This window comes from Poeciliopsis prolifica, unplaced genomic scaffold (assembly GCF_027474105.1).
Source record: "Poeciliopsis prolifica strain line A6 unplaced genomic scaffold, Auburn_PproV2 SCAFFOLD051, whole genome shotgun sequence".
In the NCBI taxonomy this organism is placed as follows: domain Eukaryota; kingdom Metazoa; phylum Chordata; class Actinopteri; order Cyprinodontiformes; family Poeciliidae; genus Poeciliopsis; species Poeciliopsis prolifica.
Window position 1 is genome coordinate 1,722,374 of NW_026562426.1, and position 22,976 is coordinate 1,745,349.

Here is a 22,976-nt window from a genome sequence, read left to right on the forward strand (position 1 = left end):
CCTATGCTTCATAACCAAATGATCTACATGACAGAAACAACTCTCACTCGTATGCATCATTATCCACATGCACAATGCAAAACTCCAGAGCTGCAATTTTGTTACATACATACTCATTTAGGATTTGCAAAAAACATGCAGAAATTTTACGAAGATGCTGCATGCAGACAAACAGCTGTAGACCTAAATCATGGAACAGATATTAAATTAAACATTCATAAAATAATCTGTCAATGTTGTAGAACTCCACCATAGTTATTTGTAATGGTTGAAGAGATGCTGTCCATTATAATTGAAAACGGTGGAATAAGCAAGCCAGTAATAATAGTCGCATGGCGGATGATACAGTCCTTCTCTTGAAAAGTCAAGATCAAATCCCTTTAGCTCTTCAAACTCTGGACTTCAACTAAACTTAAATAAATCTGAGCTGTTTTCCCTGAAGATCATCATCTAAAATACTACAACTATTACTTAGTTGGAACTAATGACAATTGTAAGTTGATTCTAAATAGGTAGAGAGCTTATTTTTTGTCAAGATAGTGGTCTCTCCAGATTTGTCTTTGCGACTTTTCTTTCTGCATCGACCAAGATCATTAAGGATATTAAATAAATTGCAATTTTATGAGGAATAAAAATCACAATATGTGAAAAGATCAACCCTGATCTTTTCACATATTGTAGGTGGAAGAAATGGAATATATTTTGAAATTATGAAAGGTATTTTGAAATGTATATGGTTAAAAGTTTATGTAAATGTGGCAATACTGATGAAACTCAGAAATAGTATGCAATTTCAGTTTCTGGACCCAAATATTAAGTTGCTCAACAACACCACCCTTGGAATGTTACTTTCTGTAAACGGTTAAAGGATTTTTGATTTTAAAAAAAGGGGTATCTTGTTATTTTGAGGTGTTACAATGAGATGAGATAATGTGTAATGAGTATCTCAATACAATGGGATTGTTCCAGAAACAGACTTCCATAGAAATTTGTCTTTTTTGCTTTCTAGTAAAGAATTTCCTTATCGTTTGCAAAAAGATCCTGTCGCGGCCATTTTTCCCCCCAGCCCCCTTTATTTTCTGTGTTTTGCATTGTTACCAATTATTCTTCGGTTTTATTTTGAAAGGTAGTCGGAAGTGGCCCAACGTGGGAGTGTCACTGAGTGCGGCAGTCAAAGGTTCCCTGCCTATTCGGCTTTATTTGAAAGCGAATAAAAATACCGTTATCGCAGCTGAATTTAGCCCGCGAGTCATGCTGACCTTTCGCTCTGTGTGGACTCTGTGTGTCCTGGCTCTCCTGCTGCCGCTCGGAGGTAAGAACCCTCTGTCACATCTTAATGCAGCTGCGGCAGCGGCGGCGGCGGCGGCGGCCCTCTTTGTGCCGTAGCAGGTTGGTGAGGTTGGGCGCACGAGGTACAGTTATGCGCCTCAGAAACGCACGAGCTTGAAACGATCCGCCTGCTATCATCCATTTGATTGTTTTCTCTTTTTTTTCAGCAAACCGTAATAGATCCGACACTTATAGGATATTGAATTGATTATAACAATTTGGTATTAAACCTCCGGTTTGTGCAAATACAGAGAAGGTATGCTGACAGAGCAAACTAGAGCAGACCCTGTGCAGTGACGTGTGGTGAGGCACCTTGAGGAGGATAAAGTAGGGGTGTCCGACCTTTCACACACCAATTACTTCTATTTTTTCTCACCAGTCGGCTGAGAAACGACACGAAGATATCTATCTATCTATCTATCTATCTATCTATCTATCTATCTATCTATCTATCTATCTATCTATCTATCTATCTATCTATCTATCTATCTATCTATCTATCTATCTATCTATCTATCTATCTATCTATCTATCTATCGAATACACATCAGTTTTAGCAGACATTTTAAATTGATAGACTTTCACACTGGTTGCAGGTGTCAATCAGTTATGATCGACCTAAAATTTGGTTCAATGATCTAAATGTGAGCGAATACAGACTAACAGGAAGAACCAATTAGGGCCCCTGAGCACATCTTCTGAAGTCGGGATATTTTTCCTCCAGAGTGAAGCATCTTGCCTGATGTTGGACTGGATTTCTGTTTCGTTGTCATTTGTGAAAGTTAGCTCCTCGTTTTCAACAGCAGAGCTCTTCTGGACTGAAAAGGGTTGTCAGTTTGGAGAAAATCTCATCAACATTAATAGTTACACTAAATGGGATGGGGAATAGATTCCCCATCTATTCCCCTGGATAGATGGGGAATAGGTCCCCCATCTGGATAGATGGGGGAATAGGTCTGTTGCAAATTGATAGACCTATTTGCAACAGGTCTATCAAACCTGTTGCAAATAGGTAGCATCAGGTTTGATAGAGGAAAAGTCAGGTAAACGTCCCTCACAAACTCAGTGCTCAAGGCAAGGTGCCAGAGAGCACCAAACTCCATTTTCTTTTATATTGAACAATTAATTTAATTTTACATAGTTGTTGCGATAGGAGTATAGCTTGTTAAATAAATATCTTGTCCTATTTGATGTCAAATGTTTGTTGTGAATATTGTAACGTATATTCACAAAACGCAGTAATTAGTCCCATTTTGTCATTCATTGAGTTATCAGAAATGACAGTGACTGCAGTGTGCTAAACAAAGGTAAGGTAAAGCAGAACAGATGAACAACAACAAGTATGGTTTTACTCTCGGTCGGCTTTACTCCAAAGCCATTCAGTCCGTGAATGGCTTTGGAGTAAACAAAGCCATGGTGAAAACAATGGTGAGGTTTTATTGTCTGATCTTCTTTGTTCTAAAACGGATGGCTTGCAGACCTTCAGCCTTTTTGTGTATGCTGGTGTGTCCACAGAGGTCACTCCAGAGGTCGGCACCATTGCAGAAATAGTCAGTGCCGTTGGCATGGCGCTGGTGGGGGCCATCACCAGCTACAAAGCTAATGTAATCTAGTAAAGGCCTTGACTTGATGAAAGGGTATTCTCTTTACCAGACCAGTAATCCCTGTAGTTGTAGCTTCCCCTCAAATGAAGGATGTCCTCCCCTGAGGGGACACTGAACTGTCCCAGATGACAGTTCACTGTGAACTGTCATCTGGGACAAAATAGTCAGATGTGTAATTTCTGTTTTTCTCTTTCATGTCCTCTGTTCTAAAGTCCTGTCTCAGCTCAACTTCGATCTGACTGATGCTTTGGATGATGACAACTTGAAGCCATGTAAGTAGACTCTTGACCATCTTTATTTATTTTTCTGAATTAGTAAAATAGGACTTGCTTTATGTTGGCATTACCTTTGTTTGCTTTTCACATTCAAGTAGTTCTATTTTGTGCAGGTTTGGGCATTTTAGGCTATCCCTAGTGGTTCATCCCCTTTGTGTGCAGTGCAGAACTGAAAACCTAGTACTGGCCCATCCTGTTATGTGGGCCAGTACTACATAGCAGGTGGGCTGCTACACCTACATATCAGGTGTAAGTGTAGCCCCACGTAGCAGGTGGTACCAGCTGTTATGTCCATCTGAGTCTGTCCAAATTATGGTGAAACTGGACAATCAGCTCCCAGTTTTCTCCAGCAATCCGCAACATAAGAACAAGAATGAATAATGAGCAAGATGTCCATGATCCTCTTCTGCTCGACCTGCCAGACCAGCATGACCTATGACCTTCATGCCATTTGTACAAGTGGCCTTGTTCCAGACCACGCCGTGGATCAGGACGGGAGGCTTGCTGCCCTGGAGGCCTCAGTTAACTCATTAGATGTTTTACTGAGCACGTTACCAAGAAGTGTGAAGACTTGGAAGATCGCTTGATATTAAATAATAAACAGCTGGTGGGCGTATCGGAGGGATTAGAAGAGTTTCTCTGTCCTTGCTTCAGTATTTGCTTGGCCTTGATGCTGATCAATCCTCGTTCGGACCCGTCGTACAGGTCAAGCCAACTGAGTGGGACCCCAGAGCCTGTTGGTTGTTGTGTTGGTCAACCTGTTTCAAGTACGGAATGAGAGGCTATCAAAGGCACATTGTGTTTGGGCACTACAACACAATCAATATATAATATTTAATTTACTGCTCCTGAGAGTCTTTTCAATTCAATTCAGATTCAAAAACACTTTACTGTGATCCCAAACGAACATTTCTGGATAGATGGGGGATATAGTTCCAGTTGTTATTTGATTTCTGTGATTTTGTTGACACAAGCCAGCTGGCCTTCATGATACTCTGTGCAGTTTAAACATCTGCTTTAGATCAATTTCTCACAAACAGCCACAGTCTGTATAAAGCCTGTCCTGTCATTCTGACAGCAGCCTCTGTTGGACCAAAGCCAGAAGCACCAACTCGAGGAGCAGAACAAAGTAAGAAATGTGTCACATGACTTTTGTTTGACTTTCTTAAGTGTGTCATTTAAATTCACTTTAAAGTCAAATATTCACTTTGGGATGGAGTATGGTCTTCCCAGAAATATTTTTGACTTCATTTAAAACAAAATGTGACCCAGGTGTGTAGAAGATGAATCACTGTGCTGAAGATGTGCCGTATCTTCAAGATGTTTTATCTCACGTTCACAAGCTTATTTCAGTTCTGAAAATGACTGGAAGTAACGAGCTTCTAGTATAATACGTTATATTCAGAACAATCACACTGGAGTGTGATTTGATCACCACACACTAAAAGTGCTGGTCATTTGAAGGACAAACTACATAAGCATATTCAACTTGAGGATTTCCATGTTTCCAGGAACATACAGTTGAACTCATGAGTTTACAGAATCTATAAGATACTTTTTTTTTTTTTTTTTGCTATTTACTAAAGAGTATACATAACAAAAAACATTTTTTTTCACTTATTGTTAGTGGTTGGAGGAACAAAATGAACCTAATTTTTCCTTAGATTCATTTAATCCTAAAAAGAATTAAACAGTTTATTGTTTGGTAATATGACGTTCATATTCTCTAACAAATGACTAAAACATATTTCACCAGGGTATGCTCATTTATGAGCACAGCTATACATAATTCAGTCCTCTGAAGAAAATAATAACTGTAGGAACATTTTCATCTCACGTGTGTCAGGAGCATGTGAGATGAGGATAATATTTGGGTGTATTTTTAAACTCAACAATATTCCCAGACAGAGATTGATTCCATAAAATATCCAAAAAGAAGCCTATTCATATGGTGCATGCAGGCCGGTGCAGCACTGAAAGTTTAGACTTCTACATTGGAAAAACTAAAGAGCAGCTACATAAATGTGTGAAACATTTTTGACAGGTAAAATGAAATGAAATGAAAAATCAATATTAAATATAGAAGAGGACTTGAGATTTCATCTTTCTAACTCGTACTCCAGATACATGATCAAAACAATTCACATGGCATCATTTAAAGACATATTTGTATTGTCAAGCAAACATTGAGTTGAATGGATCTAGTGATCGATTGTTCTGACTACGACATATAAGTCCCTTACTGTTAAGAACTGAAGGACTGTTTTAGATGTGAGATCTTGAAGAAACAAAAATAGCCCAGTTGCCTTCAACTAAAGTGCTTAGGGCTGTCACATCCTGGATGATGACTGAGAATCTAAAGCAACATGTTGGAGAAGTCCCTGGAAATGGACACAAAGTTCAGGCAGACTGGTAAACCTGGAATGAAAGTCAAAGTGTGCTGAAGTTCAAGACAAATGTCCTCTGTCATTTACCAGTTACTAAATCACTGTTGGTTTTACTTGCTAGCTACAGTAAGAACTACAACCACCAAAGTCCCAGTAAACGTCAGACCAAAGCTCCCTGCAAGTACTGCAGTATCAAAGAAGACAAAACCCAAGTCAAGTGAGTGAGACAACTCTACCAATCTGCTTTAGATCTAGAAATAACTTTTTAGAAATTATTATTATTATTACTATTAGATGAAGAGCTTTCAGATATAAACATAAGTGTTCGAGGAGATAAAAAAAATATTTTTAGTTTTGGTTTCCTGTTGGTTATGTAATCTAAAAACACATGGTGTTCATAATTGTTCTTTTAATCTTTGCAGCTGGACAAGACTTCGATCTGGCAGATGCTTTGGATCAAAACCAGAAGCCAGGAGGTAGAATTTATAAATGATTATTGATGACGATAGATGATGTTCAGATCCAAGTGATTTGGTGATCCTCAAAGACAGAAGAAATAAAAAAAATCACAGCAATTATTACTAAACAATTTTTACATTTTATTTCAGTTCTGTCTGCGTGATGTCAGCTAGTAGTGCACAGTATTTTGCAAATGTATAGTTACTGCAATATCCCTGTATGGCTGTACTGTGAAGAACAGGTTGAAATGCAGTAAGTGTTAGTAATTAATTAATTAAGTACCAGGCATTTTAGATATCAGTGTTTGTGTATTTGATGACACTTGCAGGATCAAGTATGACTCACATTTGTGAAATTGAAGAGATTTTGTCAGGGAAGCACAAATCATATACAAAATTATGAAGATTAGGCAGAAAAGTTTTTTATTTTGTTAATTTTTCATACTCTGCAGATTGGTGTGTATTGCATTGGGAGAGAAGGGAGAGTGGGACAGGATGAGTGGGTATAAAGTGGGGTGGGAGGGTGGGGAAGAAGGAACGGGGGTGGGGTGGGGCAAATTTGATCAGTAGATGGCACAATTATGAAGGTCAACATGTTTTGGGTTTTGACTCCCAAACTGGAAGTCCCACAAAACGTTTGTGTTTGCATAATCCTTGGATAAAATTGGATCAGTTTAATCGCAGACTCAGCACCAGGCTGACTCCTGTCGTCAACAGAAACACCCAGGGGCCTCATGTCGAGAGAATGCATTCACCATATTTCACACACAAGTCGGCATGTGTAAAAACGTGTAAATTTACACAGACGTTTTACCTGCTGCGAAAATGTGCAACAGTTACAAAGACTTTGTCTGTGGACAGTTACAAAGTACAAAAATCCACTAAAATCTACAGAGGAGCCCCGTTTCTGTAGGAACCAACTCAAATGATGGTATACCGTCCCTTTAAAGGACACCTCCTCTGAGCTCAGGGTGTTTGGAAACAGGGTGAGGAGCCAGCACCCAGGGGGCAGCCACTATCCCCTACAGGTTGATGCAGCGACTCACCAGATTTATTGCCTCTAAGGAGTGCAGCGAGTCTTTACCTTCAACGTTGTTTTTTTTCTCAGGAGGATTTTCTAACAGTGATCTGGAAGATGTGAGCAACGATAACACCTACAAACCTGACAAAGGAAAAGGTCTGCTTTTTTTTTTCCCTTTACTGAAAATCAGCCTAAAGTTAATCATTGTGCTTTATTAAAATGGGTTTCTATTTGACCTCTGTTTCCTCAGGAGGCTATAAAAAAGGAGACGCCAGTCAGAGTTCCCATGGTGAAAACAACGGTGAGTGAAAACAATGGTGTCTGATCTTTTTGTTCTAAAACGGATGGCTTGCAGACCTTCAGCCTTTTTGTGTATGCTGGTGTGTCCACAGAGGTCGCTCCAGAGGTCGGCACCATCGCAGGAATAGTCAGTGCCGTTGGCATGGCGCTGGTGGGGGCCATCACCAGCTACATAAGCTACCAAAAGAAGAAATTGTGCTTCAGTATACAACGTAAGGTTCCTTACTAAAGTCATCCTAAGCTGTGAGAATGTTGGAATCGCAAGTTACTGTGTCATAAACTTAAGCCTCTGTGTGGAGAATGTGATTTTCTCCAATCAGAGGCCTGAAAAAAGTGGTGAACTTCTATTTTAGTTGTACAAAAAGTAACTGGCCCGAGTATAATTTGATTTCATGTCTTTCAAAAGAAAAACAATCAATGAAGTAGAAAGTGTAAATTCCAAAAAACAAAAAAAAACATTCCATCAGCTTTTACTAATTAACAATTAGAAACAAATTAGGTTAGCAATTGTTTAACCATTTTAAAATGAAATTCTACCAAAAAGTCAAATTAATTAATAAGTAAGCGGTTTATATAGATTGCTTGGATTCAAATAGCATTCAAGCTAGAGCTGGGTGATATTTCTGCAAAACCGATCATGTTATGAGCATTTTATATCACTAGATACTGTTAATTATTTAGGTTTTTTTTTTTCGTCTTAAATATCTGAAATACTTCCAAGCTATCATGACTTTTCTTTTATCTAAAGTTTTCACACCAAGCTGTTGGTTTTTATTTGTAGGCAGTTATGACAAGGTAACGAAAATGTTCCTGAGAATCTCTCTTTCCACAGAGAGCCTGAATGTTGACATCAATAAGGCTGAAATCCCAGAGGGAGTGGTGGCAACTGAACCTCAAGGTACTTCATCTACTTCATTTCACATGCGTCATTCTACCCTCAGACACACACTCCAACATATACATCTACTGGTGAGTCTGTTGGCAATGACCAAGCAACAAAGCCAAAGAAAATGTAATTTGTGTGACAAACTCCCAACTGTACACAACAGTAAATATTACAATCTGTGAGACTGTAATAGATGGGTAATGACTGGTGCACAGCGGAGCAGAACTGCATTCAGTGTAAATTAGATTTACTGGAGAGAATTTAATGATCTTTGTCACAGACATGGAACTTTACAGATGGGTTCCTGCAGCCAAACTGAAGACATTTGGTATTTATGGATTACACGTGTCCCACACCTTTACACAAGTCTATTCAAATTGAGGGTTCCCTGGGCTTATGTTAAGGCAGGGGAATTGTCAAAATGTGGCGCTGCATTGTGACAATTCTGACCTCTGACCTTCTAGTTACAATGAATTTATATCCTAAGTTGGTGTTCGGTGACTCATGGTCATCCCTGAAGGGTTGATGTCATCAAACCTTGTGGAGACTGAGGATTGCTCCACTTTCAAACCACTTTATTGTTGTATACCTTTTTTGTTTGTCTGTTTTTATTTTTTGTCTTTAATGGATTTATGTGTGACTGAAAATTTTTTTTGATTTATTTTTCTTTCTGCAGCACAACAGACGCTTTTGGAACAACCAAAGTCTGGACCACCTTGTGATGACAATACAGTTTAGGAACCAGTCAGTCACTGAGTCAGTCAGACATTTCAGCTGTCATTTCATCCACATATAGTGTACTAATATATAAACATAGCAAATTCCATGTTTGTACCATGATAGGCTTTTTTTAAGGCATGGTGCTTATCTAAGCTATAAACTCCTGTTTACACTACTGAGCATTTCATGTTGTTAGAAGTAGAACCACTTGAATTCAAATCAGCATCTCACCTTTGTGTATGAATTCCATTTAGTGTGTTAATGAGGTTTGCATTAGAAAAATGCACATTTTAGAACGTAGTCTGTAGGAAGTGAGTCTGGAGTTTGTCTCAGTGTTGACCAGTGAATGACCAGCAGGTTCTGTCGTTTCTTCAGAGCTCAGGTCAGCGCCATGCCTTCGCTGAGTAGAGAAACACATTTTAGAATTTTTGATGGCTGAAATGATTTTTTTTTTCCTGTTAATCTCACATTCTGACACATGTAAGTGAAACTGCAAAACTACTTTGTGAATTACTTTTATTTATTTCTCTTGCAAGTTTAGAAATTTGTACCTGACTAGTGTGTTTACTGTGACAGATTTACTGGCATGGCTGCACGGGGCAATAGTTGGTAGCAATGTTGCCTTGCAGCAAGAGAAGGTCTTTGTTTTGAATCCCGGCCTAAACTCAGTTTACAATTATAGAAACTTTGTGACATGCTGTAAAATCATCTCTTCTAATCTGAAAATGTGGTGCAGAAGAAATTAAGAAAAGGTTTTATAAAGGCTTATATATGAGTTTACTCTTATCTTCTTATATCTTTACACTGAAATCTGAAAGTACTTCACACACACTGTTGTCTTTCAGAATCAGCCATTTTTCTTCTGACTGTAGTTATGTGAATATTAGGAAATGTCAGCACTACCACAGTCCCAGACCAGATGGGATGAGTTGTTTTCTTCATAAGACACAATCTGACCGTCGCTCCTGATCACACGATGACCTCTGTTCGCTCCACACGCCTGGATTCACGTCAACACACACACACACACACCTCATTTCTAAATCTGGAAATGTCATTTACTGACCTTCACTTACTGCTTTGACCAATTGTTACTCAAAAAAGAACAACAACAAAAATCACTTCACTTGTGATGCCTCTTCAGTGCCTGTTCTAGACATGAATGCTTCTTTCTGCAAATCAAATGATTTGAAACGTATCACTTCTCTGAATGTCAACAAAAACATGTCCAGATCAGAAATGTGAAAAGCTGCTGCTTGAGTTAGAGACTTTAACCGTAGTTGGATCTGTTTGTGTGCTTTGTACTTCTGCTGTTATAATGCTGTATCGAACTGAGACTGTTCCTTTGTACTCTCTGCTGCATGTTTTTCTCTATGTGTGTCTACTGTTGGCCATTGTAACAAAAAAGACATCCTTTGTCGGTTGTAGGGTTTTGACATCATGTGGACTTTACCAGGTTTTCAATCATTCAAGGTAATCCTAGGGGAACCAAACAAAATTTTCTAAATTGAAAACCATGTCTCAGAACTAAAACCCTAGAATTTGAAGGAAATGTACTTTTTTTTACCATGACTTTTTCACAATATTGAACTCTGCTTAAGATGTGCCAGTTAACTGATTTAACTTGAATTATTATTATATGTACTCCAGTTGTCTCCAACATAAACTAGTAAAATAAAGAATTAATAAAGAGACTCCGCTTCCACTGTAATTTCTGAAGAGAATATCAGAAAATATTGAAATGTGTGTATGGCTCAAATATGGAAATTGTTTTTTACATGGGACTTAAAAATGGTCGGATGAAACATTGTCCATAACTAGCAGTTCGTCAATTTTTAGATCGTGTCTCAGATATTTTTTTGTGATTTCGTGGTAAATACTGATGCGATCATTGTAGAGCTGGACTTTTAACTTTTATGTCAACACTTACGGTTGTTAAAAACCTGAACAGAAGTCAGTTTTTAAAAAGAAGCTGAAGGGTTTCCTTTTAGGAAGCAATGTACCCATTACCAAAATGATTATTATGCATTTTACAAATTCATATCAACACTTATGTTGATATGAATTTGAATGAATTGCGATTAATATGTATGCTAAATCTTTCATTTGTCCAATATTTGAATTATTCTATTGTAATGAGTGTTTTAATGATGGACCCCAGTAACGTGGTGTAAAGGATATTCTGTCAACTATTCTGTACAAATTTTCTGCACCATGTAATCTTATGTTGTAGCAAAGCAGGTTGTTGTGATAAATCTACCAAGTAGGTCACAGTAAACGGCCGATCTGAGTCCTACAGTTTAAATCAACAATACCCAGAAAATGTTACATAATCTTTGGTCTAAAATATTAGCCTGGTAAAACCCAGCCTCTTGTCTTGCACTGTTTGCTGCGTTCCGAGGCTCTGGGATCTCACCTGCTTGTCAAGTCTCTCGTTTTGGCCAGGAAACCGTTTTTTGTTTTGTTTTTTTTTATCCCTCTCCTCGCCGTGCTCCCAGATTATTTTCCTGTAATCACCCGGAATTGTGCCGCCTGCTCTCACGGTAGTTCCATCGCTGGAATAAAATCCTTTCTGTTATTTGACTTTACTCATTTTATTTGAGGGGGAAAAAAAATATTTTCAATATTTTCAACTGAAAACATTGTGGTCTCTAGCATTTGATTTACTGGGTCAAAACTTTGGGTAGGACACTTCAGTGTCTCAAACAGCAGAGTGCAGTGAGGTTGCTGTGTAAGGGCTCGGGCGCTCAGGTGTTGGGTGTGTGTTCAGCTCCTCCACCCTCCTCTGCAGCTCCGCTCTGAGGAACAGCAAGTCCTTCAGCGTCTGATGCACTGGCACCTGGGGAAACATCACAGAGCGAAAAACTTAAAACTACCAAATGGAAGGGGGAGAATCGGAACAATAACAGCAAAATGTATGTAATTAATTAAAGCCAGATGAATTTTTTTTTTAAATAGAATTTTTAAAGCCGCTGTTTGAATATCTTGCTAATCTGCTCAAGTAAAGCAAACGGCTGCACTACCTGCGGCCTCATGCGTGGGTTCCAGCGGGCGTAGTAGCTGGTCCACAGCTCCAGGTGTCTGGAGGAAAGCAGCGGATACAGAACGCAGTTCTCATAGACCAGGTAGAACGGGTTGGTGAATTCACTGGGCTGGCTGGAGGACGACATCAGGGTCACAATAGGTCAAACGTTTGGTTATTAGCTACCTGGAGTCAGATGGACAGATTTTCACCTGTTGATGTAGGACCACAGGGACAGTGTCTTGGTGTGAACCTCCTGGTTAAGAAATAAGAACAATTTCAGAAAAAAAACAATTACAAGATTGTGGTATTACATAAATATTTAGTGTATGTTACTGTCACCATGACCACACCTTGGCTAATTTCTCCTGCTCACTGTTGCAGAGGAAGGTGCCGAAGAGGCAGCTGTAGAGATGATCCAGGACGGTGATGAGGAACAGCTCATTAAATTCAAAGGCCGAAGGAAACTAAAAAAAAAAAAAAGAGTGGAGAATGATTTTGAGAAGTAGTGTCACATGCCGGTGGATGCGGCTTTCATATTTACGGTCTCAAGTTCTGAAACTGAGCATAAAACTCTCACCTGTCGGGTCATCTGCCAAACGCAGTCAATAAACTGAACAAACAGAGGTGAGCGCTCTGTGTAAGTGTGGGTCTGATCACCGTGTCCAACGCGCTGCATGGAACAGGAAGACATCCAGCAGTGAGTACACACACACACACACACACACACAGATACACAGCAGAAACGTTTCATGAAGCTGAACACATCTTACAGAAGCAAACTTGTGTCCGAAGCTGATCCACTCCTTTTCCAGCAGAACCTGAACAAACAAAAAATGTCCCTTCAAACTAAATGTACTATTAACTGTGTTTGTTGTAGACGTAGTGCGTTTTGAGTCTTACTTTCAGTTGTTATAAAAATGCTCAAGTCATAAAATATTACTTAAAAAGGAATTTGACTTTGTAATTTAGCGCTTCTGTCTCTTTAAAAAACTCCTCTTTCTGAAACTTCGCCTTGAAGACGTCATCACTACTTGGCTCCTCTTGACCCTTTAACAGTGTTTTCACCATCGTTTCACTGAGAAGTGGCTCCTGTAATGAGCTCAGCAGATGCACAGCTCCCCCAGGTTTTTGCTAATTGCTGCTGTCTAGTCTGAAGGAGCTGAGTGGGGGCGGGGCTGCTCAGTGAGGCTGGGAACCTGCAGCTCAGAGGAGGAGCTGCGCCTCAAAGGCGGAGCTAGGCCCACCCAGGCATGGAGATGACAAAAGTTCTCAAACATGAATGACGGAATCAAAGCAACACTTCAGGTATGTCTTTGATGAGGGAATAGCATTTAAAATGATGTCCATTTTACATGACGCTGCCCCTTTAAAACCGTATCAATGACTCGTAGTGAGTCACCTGGAATCCTCGCAGCGTCCGGTAGTAGCTGTCCAGCATCAGCATTGAGAGGGAAGTGAGCTGAGCCGTTCTGTCCCAGCCGTCACTGCAGTGGACCACCACCGACGTTTTCCCAGATTCCAGCTTGTCGGCTATTTTCACTGCTCCTGAGAGCAAGAGCTGCACACAACAGGGTCAGATACAGGATTTACAATATCCTGTTTGTACAATACAGGAACATTTTGCATAAAACAAAAGGTTCTGTTTTTTTTGGGTTTTTTTGTCTGTAGCACTTTCATATTTGTGGATATTTATCAGACTTACTCGTAGATAGTCCAGCCAGTGAGTCTGGTCGATGGCAGAGTGCCAGTGGGCCTCATCAATAGTCGGATAAATCACGTCCCTCATCTTCCTGAGAGACTCCCGGATCACGTGGATGTTCGGAATTTCCAGGAAAATCAGCTCAATGTTGGGATAGAAATTTTCATTTTCATATCCTCCATCTTTTGCCTTTATGTTCGTTCGGGTGAACAGACGGAGACAGAAGAAGTTAAAAATGTAATATTTACATGGACTAAATAAAGACAAACCCATTTTTAAGTCAAACCTAAATGTTCCTGTTTTAGATAAATCAGAATAATCAAAGCTACGTCTGAGAGAAGATTAATTGAGATATGGATTGTTTAATTTCTTTAAAAGAGGAGATATATTTACATTTCCTTAATATCTTGGTAGTCTTGGTGATTTAAAAGGTTTCAACGGTGATACCGTTAAATAATTCAAATTATATCAATCAATAAATTGAAATCTTGGATAGTTTAGTAAAATTTGTGCATTTAAATAAAAGATTTGGAAAAAAGAAACAAAAAAAACTTTAAATTATCCTGGAGTCTCAAATAAAAATGTTTTTGATTTTCATAACTGATTTAATAAAGGAAACATTTGCATTGATTTATTATCAGACCGGTAAATATTCAGGTCATCAGGTGTTTTTTCATTCATCAGAGGATTGTGCAAATTGAAATGACAAAAATACATTTGATTAATGGAAACATGCCGATTAAAAAAAAAACTTGCGTTTTTCACCAAAAGGTTTTCGTGCTGGGATGAGGTTGTTTATCTGCCGTCGTCGATGTATTTCATAGAACTGCACTTTTTTTTTTGCCTCACATGAGTCGTGTGATCAACAGCAGGATGTTGCAAGACTAAAACCAAGAAGTATATGACAGGAAGTGGTTTCTGGGTGGTTTCCTGGTTTCCCTAAAAGTCAGCACACAAGTAGGCGGGGCTTGTTGCTCCAACGCCTGAATAAAACGCAGACGTCTCGTCTGATTGGCTGACAGATGATGAGCTCCAGCTCCACGGCTGAGTTATGGATGTATTATAGATATTTCATGTAACTGTTTACAGCCGTCACTCCCATAATTATTAATAACTTAAAGCATGAACAAAGTTATTCACATGTGATTTTTAATGTCATTTCTCATTAAATAGAAACACTGTAGTTGTGAAATTGTTTATTTTAACAGAATATAGACAAAGATTTGTGCTCATTTGTAATAAAAACAGCTGGTGAGAAAAAAAATAGCATTGTGTTTTTGTTCAGTGTATATTATCTGATTGTAGATCAAACAAAATATTTAAAAACACACATCTGCGTGTGTGTGTGTGTTTCACCTTGCTGGACAGGGCTTCACTGGTCTGTCGAGAATCGAAGACGGTGAGCTTGTGGGACTGCGCGTTGGCGTCCATGATGAGCTGGAGGAAGCGCTCGTCCTCTTTGCAGCGGCTGTCCAGAGGGCCGACCAGCGGCTGGCTGCAGCGAACCACAGCGGCCTGAGACTCCGGGTGGATCCAGGACAAGACCTGCAGGGACAGACGGAAAGTCTCAGACGTGACCCGAACCATGAGCAGAGATCGGCGGTGCTCAACCTGAGCTATCTCTGTAGCTTTGACAGGGCTTGGGCTACTAGAGGACAAACTGACCACTTTTCCTCATTCTGCTGCTCTTTCTGCCACAGTGGAGCCCAATACAAAGTTAGCCTGTTTTTATTTATTTTCCCCAAATGTCTTTTTATTAATTATTGTAAATAAATGAAAGTATAGTCAAAGCCAGTTTTGTACGTGTATATAAGTGACTGTTACTTTACAAACAGTCATAATTTTTGCTCTGTTTCAACAAAATGTGTATTTTGTGTGTTTAGATTCAACCCTGTAGGTTCTTGTTTTTAAGATCCTGGTTGGATATGAAAGATGATTTACTTTTTGTAGGTCAACCTTTAATCCAATGGAGTAATGGAGGGAAACTGAAACTGCCAAATTCTTAAGAAACAGTTTGGTTTTTTTTCCCGCTGCTATCTGGATCATCATCAGCTCCGGTACAGATGGACAAACGTCTGTGAAAACCACTGACCGGTAGGCGGCGCTTGGCTCTGAATGACGCCACGCGTTGTGTGTCTTCTTCTGTCATGTTGTTGGGGAGAACCAGGACGGAGGGGTAGGTGTCACACAGATCGTAGTGGAGGTTCAGCTTACTGATGCACCAGCTCTCATTTGGTAGACCCTGGTGCAGCGTGTTCACACACAAAGGTAAGAGAGTGACAGATGCATAATCTTCATCTTTTAAGGTGACGGGACAAAAAAACAAACAAACAAAAAAAACACTTTGCTTAAATCTAAACTTTCATTGGTTTAAGACGAGCAGAGTTCACCAACAGATCAAGAAGAAATGGGAAAGCTTAGAACCTTTGACTTCTCAGTTTTTATTAGTTTTTTTTTTCTCCTTTAGACCAATGTTTGAAATCCAAATATCTGAGACTGACAGAAACGTGTCGAATCAGCTTGTTCACGTCGTTTCTACCAGTTCAAGATTCACCAAGTTCTTTTCTCAGAACATAAAGCCATACACGTCTGCACACGTCACATCTCTGTTGTTTTTGCTAGAAAGTTTGATCGGGTGAAAAAACTTGCCTTCGGTTTTACTGACAATCGTCCCAGGAAACCAAACTAAAGAAGTGATTCACACCAACAGCCGGGAGCTTGTTGTGGTTACCTGCCGGTTGTACTCTGCTGTCGGATCGTAGACCTTCCAGCCGTCCACAGGAAACTGCTCCTTGTACTTGAAGGCAAAAAACGGCTGAAGAAAAAAGTGACAACGTTCAGTCTGTCGGACGCAAAGTCAACACAACTCAAAAAAAGACACGTCGTCTGTTTTTGTCATCCCCTTCGATGAAGACAAAAATGGGTTCAGATATATATTTTAAAAAATGTAATTACATTAAAAACACTGAAATTACTAACCTAAGTTACAAATTTACAAAAACGCCTGTGGTTCCACATTCTGGATTTAAATCTGCCTGAGCTTCATGCAGCACTAACAGGACGATGTTATTCCCAGAATTATAATCCCCACATAAATCTGTACATAAGGTTACGTAATATCACATGAAATGTGGAGACACAAACAAGTGACTGACATCCACCAGTTCATCTCAGCATCCTCGCTCCATCATGACACTCCACTCTGAGTTCCTGCAAACTGCTTTGCTTGTGTTAGCTGTTTGTTTTCATATTAATAATATCTTTCAATATTCTTATATACGGTGTGAGAATGATTTTGTTGTGAGCAGCTGTCAGCGTTCAGCGCTCTGAGAGGTAAAAGGTGCTGTGATCATTTCTAATTAATGCTTGCTGACCACTTGATCTTTAAATAGTTTTAATAATAAATGAGCTAACATCCCGGTCTTTGTTACCTAGCAACGTCCAGTTTACCATTGTAATGATTTCTTAACTGGACTAACCAGACTGCTGGACAGAGGGAAAGCACGTTTGGACAAAACCTCTTCAATATCTGGCTGGTTCTCTTCTGGTTTGTAGGTAAACCTGGTGCTCCTAATGTCCTGGACAATGAGAGAAAAAAGAAACAGTCAACTTGAAAACTTTCAACAATAATAATTAAAAAAAACTTATAAAAAAACAAAAAAAAATAGGGATGCTCAATATTATCGTCATTGGCATCGGCCGATATTAGCTGTAAAATTTTAAATCGGACATTCTGTCAAAAAAATCTCACCGATATAAAAGGTGTTGTTATATGACAAAGCAGTGACAGTGATGCACAACGTCAAATTTGAGTGATGGCAGAGGAAATGTCATGAATAAACTAGACATGAAACATAATGCAAGTTGAAAGTGTTGCATCATCTTTAGCATTTGCATTTGGTAGCTGGCTAAATTGACAAAAATAATGCAGTATTTTAATTCCACAGTAGAGAAAGCCATATAGGAGGAAAATATTGGCATTGGTATTGGTACGAGTTTTACAATATCGGCATATCAGATATCGACCAAAAATCAGATATTGTGCATCCCTAAACAAACTTATGTGGACGAGATTTGGAGGTCGGGTTCTTAGAGGAGAGTGGAGCAGAAAAGGTTTTACCTTACAAACCAACTCGATTCCCTTGGTGTCATCTCCTTGGTTAGGAACATTAATGTTCTCCAATTTGCTTATTGCTCCCAAGTTGACATCAAGAATAAAAGAAGAGTCCTTAAAGACAACAGGCTGACATTAGCTCACACAGAAAGAACATTGTAGGAAATAGAAAGGAAGAGAAGGAGCACCTTGATCAAACTGGTAAAGTAGAGCTTGTAGTCAGTGATGGTCAGAGTGCCAGTGATAAGACCACTGAATGGACAGATATACATAACATCTTTAACTGAATATGATTACACACACAAACACGACAACAAGAGAGAGGAGACAGAGAAAAGGCTGTTAACTGGTTAAGGGCAGAATATGAAAATGCCTGGATATGAGACTGTGACAAATATGATGCTGGTAGTGAAACACGTGAAAATGGAGAACAGTACCTGTGATCTGAACAGTTTCTCCTGGCAGAAGAGGCACTTGGTTGTGTGAAAGTTTGGCGAGTGCACCGAATCCCAGAGCTGGACGGTTCTGAAGAGAGCAGAGAGTACGATTACGTACCTACAGGTCTACAGCCAAAATGGCTGTTTTAGGGTCATGTTGATGAGCTGAATCCTAAAATCACGTTGGGTTTTGCTCAATCAGGTCAACTTTCTGATCTATGGAGCAACATGAGCATCAAAATGCATGATTTTTCTCACATCTGGATCAGTTTCCTGAGAATCTGACCAATGAGTGACGAGCAGGAGGAGAGATTCCATCAGGACAGAAAAGAGACGGAGAATTTTACACAATGAAGGCATAATGTTCAATTCGCATGTACTTACATTTATCAGTGTTTATTATTCAATCTACAGAAATCTAAGGTTGTAACATTTCATTAATTAAAACATTTTTTTTTCTCCAGAAACCTTTTTTGAATGAGGAATTTTAACAGAAATGTTAAAATGTCCCAAAAATGTCATCAATTTAGTCAGAAGATCAAATTTCTCTGAATCAAATTATAATAAAAGCTTGATCTGATTGAGAAAATGAATCTCATTTTTGGATTCAGCAGTGCAAAACTAATCATAAATCGGTTGATAAAACATAGACAACTTCCAAAAAAATATTTACGAGTAACGCTATATATGAATTATGATTAACTTGGTGAAGGAGATGCACTGTAAACAGGTGAAAGAAACATAAATATTACCCAGGAACTCAGCCTTTTGGACACCTGCAGGTAAAACAGAGCAGAACACATTCATCAACCCGGAAGCTCAAATTCAGATGGAAATGAACTCAAGCAACAAAGCAGCGAATAAGATTCACTTTCTGAATTTTGCTACTTCTTGAAAAAAATGGCAGCAGAAAAACAAAATCAGGGATATGAAGGTTATGGTTTAGAGTTTGGTTAAGATCACTAAAAACTAGATAGAACTAGATCAGATTCCTGTGTATCCAGTGACAGACTAAAATGAACTTGAACTGAGTTAGACTGTATGTAGAAAATGCAATACAATATCTTCAGTACCTTTCAGAGGTTGGATAATGTTCCTGTTTGGGCCAAAAGACCAGAGCAGTTAGGACTGTATTAATCTCTAACTGGTGCAATGAAAACACTGTAACTGTACATATTTTTCTGATCTATCAGAAAAGCTCAATGCTTTCCGATAATGTTGCCCTGATATCCGAAATGTGATGACAGATTTTTTTTCTTAACGTCAGCATCGAGTTTGTCAGTTTTAGGTTTGTGATAGTTACCCTGGTATCCCTGTTCAGAACATCTGGTGCCGCTGTTCGTGGGACCTGATTGGATAAGGTGGCTGCAATTAGCTGCTTGCACCACTCCACATGAGAACCTGCAGAACTGAAGGAATGACCGGAAGAGCAGCTCAGGGAAACTCATTCTCAGTTTGTTAAACCGTGAACTTTTCAAAGTAAACTGAAAAAGATCAATATTATCGGTTAAACTCTGAAAACAATTTCAGAAGCAACTGTAGACCAAAGACCTGAGAATACCAAGAGGGTCCATAAATAGATAACAGATGACGCTTCATTCATTTATAAAAAAAATGTAAAAACAGACACATGGATTCAAAAACAATTCCAAGGGTTTCTATGTCGCAGACCAAACATCAAAAACACTGAATCTCATGTTAAGTCAACAGTAGTAGTCATAATGTTACTCAGTCCTGTTTTAATCATCTGAAAATCACAATTACAGCTCAGTTAGTCTGACCCGGTAGAACCCAGACCCTGGTTCTACACCATTAGCTTCATACAGAGGGCCAGGGCTGCCAGTGATAAGACCACAGACAGACAGACTGTCGTCACTACTTCTCCCTCTGGTCGCTGATTGGCCCGGTACTTCTATCAGAGATAATCCAAGTGAATGGGAGAAAAGACTGGAGTCCTGTCCTCCTCAAATCATGTTCGTTTCATTTGAAAATGATTTTATTTATACATTTTCGTCTCTTGTTTAAAGCCATAGAAAACATGCGAACCCGATACCGTTTTGTTACAACTCCATTATGACTTCCTGTTGATGAACAAACTAACTTTCATCACAGACTGCTTCAATCGTTCTTTTAACTCTGACGGGAACGAAAATATCGAGCCATCCAGCAGCCAAACGGGAGGAACTTTCCTGAACCGGGTCTGATCAGTGGAGCCGGGTCTGAACCTGCTGACCTGTCCGCTGCATCGGGGCTGGCTGGCGGGCTGGAGGTCTGGCCGGAGGTCGGGCCCCTCCAGGCGCCGGGGATCGGTCTGGCTCCGTCTTTCTTCTCCATGTCGCCCGAACAGTTCAGTCAGATGAGATCCGGGCAGCTTTCAGCACCGGGGCCGCGCTCGGCTCGGCTCGGTTCCGTTTCACTCCGGGTCTCGGCTCTTCGGTTTCCTCTCTGCAGCATCTCTTCCTCTCTGCAGCTCCGCCCCCTTCATGCAGCGCAGCGTCGATCCGAGTGATGATCTCCGGGTTCAGCCACAGGAAACCAGGGGTCAGGAGGTCAACTTCAGCTGCAGGAGCTTTCATGGAAAATGGAGAGATCCTGCTCTGTGATCAGTGAACTATAAGGAAATGATTTGCTGTATTTTGTTTGATAGTGATTTTTTTTTTATCCTACCAGCTAAAACGCCATTTTGAAATGTCTTTGAAATGCACACTTTATACTAAGTTTTATTATACACTTACTGGAGGTCGTACTCTACCAAATTTCTTACACTGTTACTGTAAATATCCACAGATCAGTTTGGTACAGTACTGATGGCAATAGGACAAACTGAGGCCTCATGTGATTCAGCTTCTCCATTTTTTTTTTACGTTTCTCTTTAATGTCATTCAAATAATGACATACTGTAATTCAAAGGTTGCTAAACATCGAAGAGGCATTTAGAGTTTCAGAAAATATCAGTCAGCAGAAACTCTGGAGGACCAGTGGACTTGTTTCCATGATATGTTTTGCTCACTGTCTCATCTGCACGATCATCTTTAAATGGTCATCTACCCAGCACACATTTCTTCAGAAACATTATCAGTAAACATTTTCCTGGCTCTCCCACCATCTTTGCCGCCACACTGTAACAGAAATCAAACCTTTTCCAAACGACACAATTTCAAAACTTTATTATTTTCTGTTTTCTAACTTCTTGGTAACATCCGATTACCATTTGGTCCAATAAACTAAAAATAAAAATAATTGATGTGCAATCACCTGCCACTCTGTCCTTCTGGTCCGGTCATATTCTGTACATCTACATTATTACAAACATCTCCAGGATCTATTGACCCAAAATTAACTGAAAAAATACTCAATCATAATAATAATTGGATCAAATGTATGAAGATAAAGCTTCAAACTAAGGTGAACTAATCAAACTGTATCCAATAGTTTGAAAAGGGGGAAAATTGAACAAAATATTTGACTGGTAGGAACATAGAAAATCAATGTCGTCATAAACGAACATAGTAAATGTAACATCTTTCCACCGGGAGTTAGGAAAGCATGGACACATTAATTAGAGGTGAAAATGAGGATTTCAATGTTACTGATCACCAAGGTTATCACAGTTAAAATAAAAACTAGGATTGAGAAAACATTAACTGTAATAAATAAAAATGACAATTAATGGGGGAAAGTATAAGAAAGTGGAACTATATCATGTGTCTGTGAAAATAAAAGATGCTGAAATTACAAATATATCTTTTGTTTTTGTGTTCATGAATCCATGTGAAATTGATTTTGCAGCTGAAAGAAACTGAGAAAGAAATGATGCATCAGTCCAAAAGAGACAACGCCAATCAATGCAGAGAAAAGTTGAGATTTTAGAAAATTGTAATTTAATAACAAATATTTACACTGAAGACAAAATTCAGAAAAAAAAAAAAAAAAAAAAAAAAAAGAGTATGACTTGGAAAAAGAAATATTAGAAACAAAAGCAAATAGAACTATTTTTCTGATGCCCCACAACCCCATCAGTTTACAGTCGTTCCGCCTCCGCAGCCGTCGCTCTGAGACAAATACTGTCAGTCAAAAGAGCCGAACATGCAGAGAGTTTATCAGGAACATCAGCACCTTCTGATCCCCTCAGCCCAAAAGCAAAGTTAAAATTCATATCCACAACTTCTAAGACAACACTGGTTAAAATGTTTTCCCTCTGAACCCAAACGACTCATCAGAAAGGTAAATAAAGAGATAGGTTTTAGACAATAAAACAGGTTCTGATTGAGCTAACGACGTTATAGTGCAAATTAAATAAACGAGAGAATAGTTTGTTCCTAAAAAGCTAACAATCCTGCCAAAATAAATGTTTGCTGTAGCTTCCACCGAGCTGACGAGTTTCATTTCATTTTCATTTGAGCTGAAACTGACCCACACAGACAGGAGATCTAATGCTGCTCTGAGCTTTTCCCGTGTCTCCAGAAGGTGGCAGCAGTCAGCTGTTCTGGTGAATCTGCCATTTGTAGGGTGAAGAGGTAGAATGTAGATGGTAATATAGCACTCTGAGCAGACGATGGAAGTCAGACAGCCAGTTCAACGTGTGTGTGCAAGACTGAAAGGCACAAGTAGACAAACAAACCTACGAGTGGATTGAAAAGTCGACTGAGGAAGTCAAAATAGTAGATCACACACACACCAGATGTCTGGTCAGTGTAAACACTCGTGGCGACTGAAGAGGG

At 39.3% G+C, this 22,976-nt stretch overlaps 2 protein-coding genes across 4 annotated transcripts; one reads left to right on the forward strand and one right to left on the reverse strand.

Moving 5' to 3' along the window:
• The first annotated feature begins 1,147 nt into the window (after positions 1-1,147).
• On the forward strand, positions 1,148-10,674 carry cd99l2 (CD99 molecule-like 2). 2 transcript variants are annotated; one of them, XM_055058641.1, is made up of 10 exons: positions 1,148-1,312; positions 3,146-3,205; positions 4,287-4,337; positions 5,717-5,812; positions 6,018-6,071; positions 7,162-7,230; positions 7,325-7,375; positions 7,467-7,586; positions 8,207-8,272; positions 8,937-10,674. In XM_055058641.1, the coding sequence occupies exons 1-10, from the start codon at positions 1,252-1,254 to the stop codon at positions 8,996-8,998; spliced, it is 690 nt and encodes a 229-aa protein (XP_054914616.1). In that variant the 5' UTR covers positions 1,148-1,251; the 3' UTR covers positions 8,999-10,674. The 2 variants fall into 2 exon arrangements, with proteins under 2 accessions (XP_054914616.1, XP_054914617.1); XM_055058642.1 differs by having other exon boundaries at positions 4,290-4,337.
• A 51-nt stretch (positions 10,675-10,725) lies between these two features.
• LOC129378334 (myotubularin-related protein 2-like) lies at positions 10,726-20,719 on the reverse strand. 2 transcript variants are annotated; one of them, XM_055058639.1, is made up of 18 exons: positions 20,489-20,719; positions 19,559-19,664; positions 19,008-19,031; positions 18,256-18,343; positions 18,007-18,101; positions 17,825-17,932; positions 17,184-17,282; positions 16,436-16,519; positions 15,797-15,946; positions 15,061-15,249; positions 13,708-13,893; positions 13,405-13,563; positions 12,776-12,823; positions 12,583-12,675; positions 12,356-12,469; positions 12,215-12,258; positions 12,004-12,136; positions 10,726-11,819 (listed from the first exon to the last, which is right to left on the reverse strand). In XM_055058639.1, exons 1-18 carry the CDS (start codon positions 20,587-20,589, stop codon positions 11,682-11,684), a joined length of 1,959 nt encoding a protein of 652 aa, XP_054914614.1. In that variant the 5' UTR covers positions 20,590-20,719; the 3' UTR covers positions 10,726-11,681. The 2 variants fall into 2 exon arrangements, with proteins under 2 accessions (XP_054914614.1, XP_054914615.1); XM_055058640.1 differs by lacking the exon at positions 20,489-20,719 and having other exon boundaries at positions 18,007-18,070; positions 19,559-20,446.
• Between the last annotated feature and the right edge of the window lie 2,257 nt (positions 20,720-22,976).

Excerpts from the sequence above, each read along its gene's own strand:
- LOC129378334 (XM_055058639.1), bottom strand. The coding sequence starts at position 20,589 with ATGGAGAAGAAAGACGGAGCCAGACCGATCCCCGGCGCCTGGAGGGGC. Across the intron at positions 18,102-18,255 it reads AGAAACTGTTCAGATCACAG|TTAAAGATGTTATGTATATC; the intron begins GTACTGTTCTCC and ends AATCATATTCAG. Across the intron at positions 17,283-17,824 it reads GAATCGAGTTGGTTTGTAAG|GACATTAGGAGCACCAGGTT; the intron begins GTAAAACCTTTT and ends CTCATTGTCCAG.
- cd99l2 (XM_055058641.1), top strand. The coding sequence starts at position 1,252 with ATGCTGACCTTTCGCTCTGTGTGGACTCTGTGTGTCCTGGCTCTCCTG. Across the intron at positions 3,206-4,286 it reads TGATGACAACTTGAAGCCAT|CAGCCTCTGTTGGACCAAAG; the intron begins GTAAGTAGACTC and ends TCATTCTGACAG. Across the intron at positions 7,587-8,206 it reads ATTGTGCTTCAGTATACAAC|AGAGCCTGAATGTTGACATC; the intron begins GTAAGGTTCCTT and ends CTCTTTCCACAG.